This window comes from Salmo salar, chromosome ssa01, assembly GCF_905237065.1.
Source record: "Salmo salar chromosome ssa01, Ssal_v3.1, whole genome shotgun sequence".
Taxonomy (NCBI): domain Eukaryota; kingdom Metazoa; phylum Chordata; class Actinopteri; order Salmoniformes; family Salmonidae; genus Salmo; species Salmo salar.
Genome location: NC_059442.1, coordinates 27945549 through 27957312, shown reverse-complemented (window position 1 = coordinate 27957312; position 11764 = coordinate 27945549). Strand labels below are relative to the sequence as shown.

General features: G+C 42.3%; 1 protein-coding gene across 3 annotated transcripts; it reads left to right on the top strand.

Moving 5' to 3' along the window:
- Nucleotides 1-1681: 1681 nt before the first annotated feature.
- LOC106592803 (basal body-orientation factor 1) lies at nucleotides 1682-11708 on the top strand. 3 transcript variants are annotated; one of them, XM_014184267.2, is made up of 11 exons: nucleotides 1682-1862; nucleotides 2001-2253; nucleotides 2359-2424; nucleotides 6322-6465; nucleotides 6572-6652; nucleotides 6864-6934; nucleotides 9120-9264; nucleotides 9866-10359; nucleotides 10469-10568; nucleotides 11386-11454; nucleotides 11535-11708. In XM_014184267.2, exons 1-10 carry the CDS (start codon nucleotides 1822-1824, stop codon nucleotides 11446-11448), a joined length of 1458 nt encoding a protein of 485 aa, XP_014039742.1. In that variant the 5' UTR covers nucleotides 1682-1821; the 3' UTR covers nucleotides 11449-11454; nucleotides 11535-11708. The 3 variants fall into 3 exon arrangements, with proteins under 3 accessions (XP_014039742.1, XP_014039696.1, XP_014039646.1); XM_014184221.2 differs by having other exon boundaries at nucleotides 10469-10573; nucleotides 11389-11454; XM_014184171.2 differs by having other exon boundaries at nucleotides 10469-10573.
- The last annotated feature ends 56 nt before the right edge of the window (nucleotides 11709-11764 follow it).

Below are 11764 nucleotides of genomic sequence, written 5' to 3'. Positions count from 1 at the left end.
AGTCAAGGTCCTGAGCGCTATGGAGCAGGTTTTCATTAAGGATCTCTCTGTAATTTGCTCCGTTCATCTTTCCCTCGATCCTGACTTGTCTCCCAGTTCCTGCCGCTGAAAAACATCCCAACAGCATGATGCTGCCACCACCATGCTTCACCATAGGGATGGAGCCAGGTTTCCTCCAGACGTGACGCCTGGCATTCAGGCCAAAGAGTTCAATCTTGGTTTCATCAGACCAGAGAATCTTGTTTCTCATGGTTTGAGTCCTTTAGGTGCATTTTGGCAAACTCCTAGCGGGCTATCATTTGCCTTTTACTGAGGAGTGGCTTCCATCTAGCCACTCTACTATAAAGGCCTGATTGGTGGTGTGCTGCAGAGATGGTTGTCCTTCTGGAAGATTCTTCCATCTCCACAGAGGAACTCTGGAGCTCTGTCAGCATTACCATCGGGTTCTTGGTCACCTCCCTGTGCTAATTAACTATCTGCTTCTCCAAACATCTGTGTGTAAATGGAAGACAGATGCCACAAAAATACAGTTGGCTCCAACTGTGTTTAAACCAGTTAAAACAGTGTGTATTTTACATTTGTGAAATTACTTTGATGTGATATGAAATTAGAGGAATTTATGTTTCTAGATCCATAGCGCAATTGAGAATCAATTCGCGATTAGATGGAGAATTTGGCTGTTTTGGCTTCCACAACCAATTCGCCTTTAAACGGAACAAGGCCCTTGGACTATAAGGAGTATCGGTAGGCTCCCTTTTGTTAGTCCATTGTAGAGCTCGCCAGTTTGTAGTCCTGAAAAACAGAAATTAGTTACCTCGGGTTGGTTCAGCCATTCCTATGCAGAAAATGAATAGGGAAAGATAGGGCTTTGGGATAAACACCAAAAATAAGGTCCGAGGTTAACACAGGTTTAGGAGATCTTACACGTTCTATGTTCTATGAGATAACATCAGTCAGTTAACATGACCTTTGTGAATTATGAAGCCTTCAGGTGATTTAGGCTATGTGCGGCAGGTAGCCTAGTGGTTAGAGCGTTGGACCAAAAGGTTCCAAGATCGAATCCCGGAGCTGACAAGGTAAAAATCTGTCGTTCTGCCCCTGAACAAGGCAGTTAAAACCCACTGTTCCGTCATTGAAAATAAGAATTTGTTCTTAACCGGCTAGCCTAGTTAAATAAATGTGCGTTTTCTGATTACATACATGCTTCAAAATTCACAAAAGGTTATGTTAGCTGATAAAGATTATCGCATAGAACAAAAGCATTAGAGCTCCTATCCCTGTGTTTACCACATTACTTCTTTTCAGCATTTATCAAAAAACCTTAAACATTAATAGTGCTCTCTATAGATGGGTTGCCTGACAACGGTACGAAAAAAGCTTCCATGTGGTAGATGGTGCGTTCAAGACAACTGGGAACTCGGGAAAATACGAAGCCAAATCATGCCGTCAGTGATCTTAAAAACTATTTTTCCCAGTCGGAGCTCGTTTTCTTCCCGAGTTCCCAGTTGTCTTGAACGCACTGATTTCGGATATGTTTTAGTGTGATTGCATGCTCAGTCAGATTTAGCTAGAATAGTTGTGTATACTGTGCACATATGACATTACTTGTTTTTTGTTGTTGCATATAACATTACAGACCTGTTGCAGGTGATTGTGACGTAGGCTGTGAGCATGTCCACACACAGCCAGTGCCATATGACAGCGTTTCTATGGTAACAAAGTTGTAAACACGATTTCCCCAGTGCCTTGAAGTGAAGCTAACCTAGTTAGCCTATACGTATCCCATTCATTCTTAACAGTTAAATTGTAGTATTCTAAACAATGCCCAAGAAGAAAGGAAAAAATGGAAAGAAAAGTAAAGGGTAAGACAATTTTTTCTTTGCGTCGTTATCGCTTGAATTGGCTAACGTTAGCCATGTTAGCTACATGTAGCTAGTTTTACGCACTGTTTGTGTAGCTATCTAATTTACTACAATTCTTTGTCCAAATTGTATGTCTAGAAAAGGAAAGAAAGAAGGCAAACACGAGTCAAAAGTCGATAAAGAGTCTGACATTGAGAAGGCAAAGGCCAATGCTGCTCTTTGGGAAGCCAGGCTGGATGTCACCGAACACTCGCGCGTGGAGTACCGTGAAGCTACCCGCAGGTTGGCACGAGCCAATGAAGAGCTCACTAACCAGCAGTATCGTGCAGAGAAAGACACAGTTGACATAATTGCCTTCTTGAAGAGGAAAGATGCTGAGAAAGAAGAAAAGGTTAACTTTTATCCCCAGATATTTATAATACCCATAATTTATTTTCTTTGGGGGGTTTACTAACATTGTATCTTTTTATTATTATTATTATTTATTTTTTTACAGATTACAAGGCTAGAGGGACAACTTAAAAGTAAAAAAAAACAAGCCCTTGAAGAAAATGAACAACTGGTAAGTATTTAGTCTTTGTGAAGGAACAAACTTAGGTAGCCTTCCAAGTAAGTCTTCCATCATTTCAAAGAACAGGGAGTGACTAGACAGTTTACAAAAACAGGTCAGAAATGGACCAGGAACATTAGCATGTTTTAGTAAACATGCTGACATCCCTGCCCAGCATTGTAGTCTATCTAAATCATATTCGTTGTCCTGCAAGCCTCAAGGGTATACATTGTTTGTCTGATGTCATGTACAGCATCTAAAAAATGGTCTGTGTTGTGTCTGAACAACAGTGTTGTTTTTAATCAGGCAGTCCCTATGCTAATTTATAGAAAAAAGAAAACAAACTAAGAAACAAACCCCTACATTTCCAGCCATATAGTCTAAAATTATGGTATATGGTAATGCCATGCAGCTACAGAAAAAAGCGTAATTAAAATGTGCATGGTCTCGAACATACAAACTAGTTTTGATATACTGTAGCCTAAGTTATCCATCCCTCATGTGTCATATGGATTGTTTGTGGTGGTGTGCAACTTTATTTACGTGTTAATTTTGACAGTTGATCTCCACAGACAAAAATACATCACATTGATTGGAGTAAAGATCATAAAAATATCTGTTGCAATGGTTTAACAACAAGGAAATGTGCAGAAATGTGCCACTTTGGTTAACAGCTGTTTTCCATCTCCATTTCTTACTTCACTGTGGTAAAAATAGGACCCAATAAGCTTTTGAGAAATAAAAGAAGCTCGGTCTGGACCAACTAAAAAAATCCCTATTTTACATGGTACTGTCACATATGCCTATGTAGTACTAATTCTGGAAATAAATATTGTTGTGGTTGAGCTAAAGACGTGATTTCAAGACATGCTCCTCAACTCCCTTTGCTCATTGTGAAGTGATAAAATGGTTCATCTTGAAAATTGACTTAGCTAATGGAAACCATTGCATTAAAAGCACTCAAAGAACGTGAGCGCAGTGGCTTTTGTCTCAAAGTAGTCTGACATGTGACTCTGAATGTTGGAAAAAGCTAACAACTACACTGAGTGTACAAGACATTAAGGACACCTGCTATTTCCATGACAAGGACTGACCATGTGATTCCAGGTGAAATCTATGATCCCTTAATTATGTCACTTTTTAAATCCACTTCAATCAGTGTAGGTGAATGGGGTAGACAGCTTAAAGAAGGATTTTTGAGCCCTGAGACAATTGAAACATGGACTGTGTATGTGTGCCATTCGTAGGGTGATTTAAGTGCCTTTGAATGGGATTTTGTAGGAGGTGCCAGGCGCAACAGTTTGTGTCAAGGACTGCAATGCTGCTGGGTTTCTCATGCTCATCAGTTTCCCATGTGTATCAAGAGTAGTCCACCACCCAAAGGACATCCAGACAACTTGTCGCAACTGTGGGAAGGAAGCATTGGAGTCAACATGGACCAGCATCCATGTGGAATGCTTTCAACACCTTTTAGAGTCCATGCCCTGACGAATTGAAGCTGTTCTGAGGGCAACGTCAATATTAGGAAGGTGTTCTTAATGTTTTGTACACTCAGTGTATATCATCAAGAGTTTCACTGGATCAGTGCCATATTTTCATTGCAATTTAAACACTGCATTAGGCAAAGAAAAGACAGACGCATCCATAAGCAAAACTTATGCACAAATCTGGCCATTTGATGATGGAATGGGAGCTTTCTAAAGAAAGCTATTGATAATTTAATTTATCCCTGTCGTAATTTTATAGAATGGCATTTATAGAGTTATCTAAAGAATATCAATTAGGCATAACATTATAATCAAATGGTTGGTAACCTATAATTATGTCATTATATACATGATTGTGGGTGCATGTTTTGCTTGCCTTCAATAACTTGTGTACATAGCAGCAGTTACATAGCAGCACTTAAACTCTGATTTAAGCCTCTCTGACTGATCTGTTCCCGAAGTTGGGTTGGGTTGCAAAGGCCATACTTCATCTGAACTTTTTGATTTTCTTCCCAACTATTATAAGTGGTTGTTTTCCTCCTATTCCTGGAAGCTATGGTAATTTTTTTCAGAAAATCTGAATCGATTCTATTTCTGAAATGGCAAATGCCATGTTACGTACAAATATGAAGTGGATACACACTTAGATGGTGTACATTCTCAAAATGTTCATTGTATACGTAGCTAATAATATTGGTGTATACACTATTTACACCTGCTGTATAAAGTTACATTATTTTCTATGTCTCCAAAATCCAATATGTAACTACAGTTGAAGTCAGAAGTTTACATACACTTACGTTGGAGTCATTAAAACTTGTTTTTCAACCACTGCACAAATTTCTTGTTAACAAACTATAGTTTTGGCAAGTCGGTTAGGACATCTACTTTGTGCATGACATAATTTTTCCAACAATTACAGACAGATTATTTCACTCATAATTCACTATATCACAATTCCAGTGGGTCAGAAGTTTACATACACTAAGTTGAATGTGCTTTGAAACAGCTTGGAACATTCCCAAAAATGATGTCATGGCTTTAGAAGCTTCTGATAGGCTAATTGACATAATTTGAGTCAATTGGAGGTGTACCTGTGGATGTATTTCAAGGCCTACCTTCAAACTCAGTGCCTCTTTGCTTGACATCACGGGAAAATCAAAAGAAATCAGCCAAGACCTCAGAAAAAGAATTGTAGACCTCCACAAGTCTGGCTCATCCTTGGGAGCAATTTCCAAACACCTGAAGGTACCACGTTCATCTGTACAAACAATAGTACGCAAGTATAAACACCATGGGACCACGCAGCCGTCATACCGCTCAGGAAGGAGACGCGTTCTGTCTCCTAGAGATGAACGTACTTTTGTGTGAAAAGTGCAAATCAATCCCAGAACAACAGCAAAGGACCTTGTGAAGATGCTGGAGGAAACAGGTAGAAAAGTATCTATATCCACAGTAAAACGAGTCCTATATCGACATAACCTGAAAAGCCGCTCAGCAAGGAAGAAGCCACTGCTCCAAAACCGCCATAAAAAAAGCCAGACTGGTTTGCAACTGCACATGGGGACAAAGATTGTACTTTTTGGAGAAATGTCCTCTGGTCTGATGAAACAAAAATAGAACTGTTTGGCCATAATGACCATCATTATGTTTGGAGGAAAAAGGGGGAGGCTTGCAAGCCAAAGAACACCATCCCAACCGTGAAGCACGGGGGTGACAGCATCATGTTGTGGGGGTGCTTTGCTGCAGGAGGGACTGGTGCGCTTCCCAAAATAGATGGCTCATGAGGTAGGAAAGTTTTGTGGATATATTGAAGCAACATCTCAAGACATCAGTCAGGAAGTTAAAGCTTGGTCGCAAATGGGTCTTCCAAATGGACAATGACCCCAAGCATACTTCCAAAGTTATGTCAAAATGGCTTAAGGACAACAAAGTCAAGGTATTGGAGTGGCCATCACAAAGCCCTGACCTTAGTCCTATAGAAAATTTGTGGGCAGAACTGAAAAAGCATGTGCGAGCAAGTAGACCTACAAACCTGACTCAGTTACACCAGCTCTGTCATGGAGGAATGGGCCAAAATTCACCCAATTTATTGTGGGAAGCTTGTGGGAAGCTTGATGAAGGCTACCCGAAACGTTTGACCCAAGTTAAACAATTTAAAGGCAATGCTACCAAATACTAATTGAGTGTATGTAAACTTCTGACCCACTGGGAATGTGATGAAGGAAATAAAAGCTGAAATAAATCATTCTCTCTACTATTATTCTGACATTTCACATTCTTAAAATAAAGTGGTGATCCTAACTGACCTAAGACGGAATTTTTACTAGGATTAAATGTCAGGAATTGTGAAAAACGGAGTTTAACTGTATTTGGCGTATGTAAACTTCCGACTTCAACTGTATATGATTGGTTGTTGCAGGTTGCAGAATACACTCTTAAAATCAATGAGCTGGAGGAGAAGTTTGAGAAGAGATCCAATGAGTTCAGGATGATCCAGGGTGAACTGAAGACTATCAAGGAGTTTCGGAAAAAGAAAGCCCAGATGGAGCAGGAGCTCAATAGTGTGAGAACAACATAGGCAGAAATCTTGCTTGACACCCTGAAGTACCACTCGTGATTGTGTAGGAGTTCACAGTTCTATCAATGATCATCAACTCTCTACCCTCTAGATTAAAGAAAGCATGTACATTGCAGACAGAGAGCACAAGGAAAGCCTAGCTAGAATGGAGCACAAATTCTTCAGTGAAAAGGTATGATGATAGCTTCAAATTGACACATTATTTTGTACATGCACTTACAGTTCCAAGGAGGTGTTGCCAGTGCAAAATAAACTTGGGGAGAACTAGGATTGCGCTAATAAAAAAGCATTGGATTAAATGGGTAAAGATGTTCAGGTGTAAAAGGCCTAACTGAGCAATAGAGAGGTGGGAGAGAAACAGTGAGTACTGTGTTCCCTTGCAGGTTCGCCTAGAGAAAGAGGCCGAGCAGAGGATCGCCCAGCTGGCTGAGAGGGCCCACAATGAAGCCATAGTGTGAGTGTCTCTGCTGACCAATTACATGCTAATTTTATTCTTCAAACTGCACCTTCAGGTCAAGGAAAAAAAGAGGCAAAATCCATCATTTGTGAGGGAAAACAAGGTTATTATCTTGACCACACCAGTTTGTCTTCTTCAAGATAGTAGTGTATATCACCTAAGCCAATGATGACATCCCCAGCAGTTCCAGAATGCCTTGCAGGATGGGTGTTCTGGTTTGGAACAGAGTGTGGGGAAGACCTCTGTGCTATATAAACTCAGCAAAAAAAGAAACGTCCCTTTTTCAGAACCCTGTCTTTCAAAGATAATCATTGTAAAGGGTTTAAACACTGTTTTCCATGCTTGTTCAATGTACCATAAACAACTAATGAACATGCACCTGTGGAACGGTCGTTAAGACACTAACAGCTTACAGACGGTAGGCAATTAAGGTCACTGTTATGAAAACTTAGGACACTAAAGAAGCCTTTCTACTGACTCTGAAAAACACCAAAAGAAAGATGCCAAGGGTCCCTGCTCGTCTGCGTGAACAAGCCTTAAGCATGCTGCAATGAGGCATGAGGACTGCAATAAATTGCAATGTCCGTACAGTGAGACGTCTAAGACAGTGCTACAGGGAGACAGGACGGACAGCTGATCGTCCTCACAGTGGCACACCACATGTAAAAACACCTGCACAGGATCGGTACATCCGAACATCACACCTGCGGGATAGGTACAGGATGGCAACAACAACTGCCCGAGTTACACCAGGAATGCACAATCCCTCCATCAGTGCTCAGACTGTCCGCAATAGGCTGAGAGAGGCTGGACTGAGGGCTTGTAGGCCTGTTGTAAGGCAGGGCCTCACCAGACATCACCAGCAACAACATTGCCTATGGGAACAAACCCACCGTCGCTGGACCAGACAGGACTGGCAAAAAGTGCTCTTCACTGACGAGTCGCGGTTTTATCTCACCAGGGGTGATGGTCGGATTCGCGTTTATCGACGAAGGAATGAGCGTTACACTGAAGCCTGTACTCTGGAGCGGGATCGATTTGGAGGTGGAGGGTCTGTCATGGTCTGAGGCGGTGTGTCACAGCATCATCAGACTGAGCTTGTTGTCATTGCAGGCAATCTCAACGCTGTGCGTTACAGGGAAGACATCCTCCTCCCTCATTTGGTACACTTCCTACAGGCTCATCCTAACATGACCCTCCAGCATGACAATGCCACCAACCATACTGCTCGTTCTGTGCATGATTTCCTGCAAGACAGGAATGTCAGTGTTCTGCTATGGCCAGCGAAGAGCCCAGATCTCAATCCCATTGAGCACATCTGGGACCTGTTGGATCGGAGGGTGAGGGCTAGGGCCATTCCACCCAGAAATGTCCGGGAACTTGCAGGTGCCTTGGTGGAAGAGTGGGGTAACATCTCACAGCAAGAACTGGCAAATCTGGTGCAATCCATGAGGAGGAGATGCACTGCAGTACTTAATGCAGCTGGTGGCCACACCAGATACTGACTGTTACTTTTGATTTTGACCCCCCCTTTGTTCAGGGACACATTATTCCATTTCTGTTAGTCACATGTCTGTGGAACTTGTTGAGTTTATGTCTCAGTTGTTGAATCTTGTTATGTTCATACAAATATTTACACGTTAAGTTTGCTGAAAATAAACACAGTTGACAGTGAGAGGAGGTTTCTTTTTTTGTTGAGTTTAGTTCTAAAGCCATATGAGGACAGACTAGGGATATACTTTGAATTCTGTGTTTTTTTGTGGTCTATAAACTCTTTTTAACATTGACACTGAATGTGGCATTTATCATCGATTACATTGCCAATTGTAGACCTAAATCTTGGCCATGTATAAAGTTGAAATGCACGTAACCTGTGTTTTCAGACAGAGCTGACATTGACCCAGTTTGTCTCAATTTGGTGACTAAGAGAGAGTGACTCAAAGGAAAATTAAAACCAGATCCTTCCCAGCATTATAAGCTTGGAATTTAATGTCACTTATAATTTTCTCTAGTCTACTACATCACCAGACCGCTCCCTATCCCGCCACCAAACCCAATGCACCACCTTTATGTTGTCTAAGTTACTTTAGACTGACAGATAACAGATGTGGAAGTGCCAGTTATACCTCAGTTTGGCACCTAACATGAAAAACTGTGCATTCCTTGTTTCCTAAACTAACAGTCAGTTGGATGATGCATCACGTTCAGTGTTCAAGGAGAACGTTCGTCTCAGCGAGGCTCTCAGCTGCCATATGAAGGAGGTAGATGACCTGAGGAAGATGACTGTGTCATTGGCTGAGGAAAACACCTCGCTGGCACTGCATAAGGTATACTGGTACCATGGCACGTCAAACAGAGCAGTGGGCATTTTCATGCACTGGCAGCGCCTGGACAAAAACAATAAATTGTATTTATTTATGTGGCAAATCTCCAGTGGACATACAGTATTTTAGATGGTATTTCCCCTGTTTTATTTATTTTTGATGACCCCATGTTTGTTTTGCTTGCGGCCCCTCTTTCCCCTCACCTCCACAGTACGAGCCAGTATCTCGTGGTTGGTAGGTGTGGTGAGTTTCCACTGGCTTCTGGGTTCCAAGTCATTGGCTTCCCCCCCAAGCATTTTTTGCACTGTTTCTCTAAGGCAAATAAATACAGTGTACCATAATCTCATCCCTGATTATGTTAGAGCAAGGATACTATGAAGTATTTCTTCCAATCATTCTTCCATTCGGCAATCATTCTTTCATTCTCAATCCTTCTTCCATTTGACAGTTAAGCCCCGCAAAACATAATCCATTTATCAACATGCCATTTAGTGGCTTTAATGAATTACATTACTTTGGAGAATGCCTTATGTATATTTTCATTATAATCTCAACCCAATTTTAAGACTAACCCCTCAATTCTTCCTATATTTTCCACCCTTAGGAGACCAGTGAGCTGATGATGAAGGAGAATGTGTCCCAGGTAAGGGCCCAGAATGAGGAGATAGCAGAGCTTAGGGGGAAGGTGGGGACCTTGGAGCAGGCCCTGGGGCTCATGGTGGGGGAGTTTGAGAGAGACAAGGTGGAGACGCAGAACCGAGCCCTGGTCAGCACCCAGGCCGGCCAGGTGGAGCTGGATAAGCTGCAGAAGCTGCTGGCCATGAGGGAGAAGGAGATGGGGCGAGTGAAGCGGCTGGCACGCAGCATCGTGGAGCAGCGCACAGAGCTGGAGTGCTTCTTTCAGGAGGCTTTGAGCCAGGTGAGGCAAAAGATCCAGGCTAGCCGGTTGCAGTACAGGCAGGAGGCCCTGGAGGCCTACCGCAGGAGGATGAGTGAGGCTCGGTCAGGCAAACAGGAGTACCCCCGCATCCGCACCTTCCACAAAACCCCTCACAGCACCAACAGTGTCTATACCGACCTGGAAGAGGCAGAGAAGTGGTAAGGCCTGCCTGCGGTCTTTACCACCACTTACCGTACATTTCCCCATTGCTATGGTAGAAACCGTTCCTACTTGGAAATCTATTTTTCCACTACACTTGTGTTTCAGGAACAATCTCCAGAGCAACAAGGTTGACATCTCTGAACTCACATGGGAGCAGAAGGAGAAAGTTCTTAGACTGCTGTTTGCCAAAATGAACGGACAGAAAGTAAGGTAACAGCTAGCTACTACATTGTGTGGGTCCTGTGTTGTCTGCCAGCAGACATGCTCATTGTTAGCTTCCCTATTATCTCATTTCTATTTCTACTGCGTTCTGTTTAGAATGATACCATCAAATTGGAATCATTAAACATGAAAACGAAACCCCTAGCACAATAAAGTGTTGAGAACAAAACACAGTGACACCATAAGAAGCATGAGCTGTGCTGCAGTCTGGGAGAGGGCCTTTATTTGTGACTCCTTTTTAATGTCTTAAACAGCTCTTTTCTCAGCAAAAGAGGATACCATAAAACATCAGTTAGGTTTAAACCAATTTTCTTTTCCGTCCAGCGGCTTAAAAAGAATGAAGAAAGAGTCTGGGCACAATAGTAAAAATAGGGCCGGCCACAGAGTCGTGTGCTTGAAAACAAACATCTGGCCACGCAGATTTGCCTTCAGCCTCTTGGCCCCACTTTACGCACACAAGGGGTTTATTTCGTTTTTGAACGCCTGTGGTCAGGGAACCACCGGTAACATGATTTTCAAGTTGAGGGCAGGGGATCTGAATGTATAAGGGGGTATTGGAGGGCAGAGATGTACATTCATGGCAATGTCAACATTACCCTGGCATCTAGCCTTGCAAACATACATCATTTGGCAACGTAGGATGAATTTACAGCAACCCAGTAGAGTATGAATCATGACCTGATGTAACCCTTACAGGGCCTTTCTGCAGTCAACAGCTAGAGAGAACAGGTGCCACAGTATGGTAAAACATGCCTTTTTAAAATGTACAGCATTTCAATGCAACTCTGCACCTTATTTAGCAGGAAACTGAGTCAACCTTTGGCGTTGTCTGCGTCCCCAGAGAGGAACCAGAACGACATTGATCCCGGGTAAGACACAAAAAGATTCCTGATTGTGATTTATCAGACCTTAATGATTTTTTTTTGTTACATAATGACATGTCTTGCAGAATTACAGAGGAGCCGTCCCATGTGACCTTCATCACCCAGGCGCCTGTGTCCAACCTGCCCTCGAACCCCAGCGCCCTGCCGGATATCCAGACCACATGACCTATCCCTGCAGTGTTAATCGGTCTGAGAAATGTGCTGGTCCAAATGAAGTGTCTCCAGAATTATGTGAAAAATGTTTCTATGGTATTTTCTCATTGTCATGAATTTAAAGCTTACTTGAACTTAGATA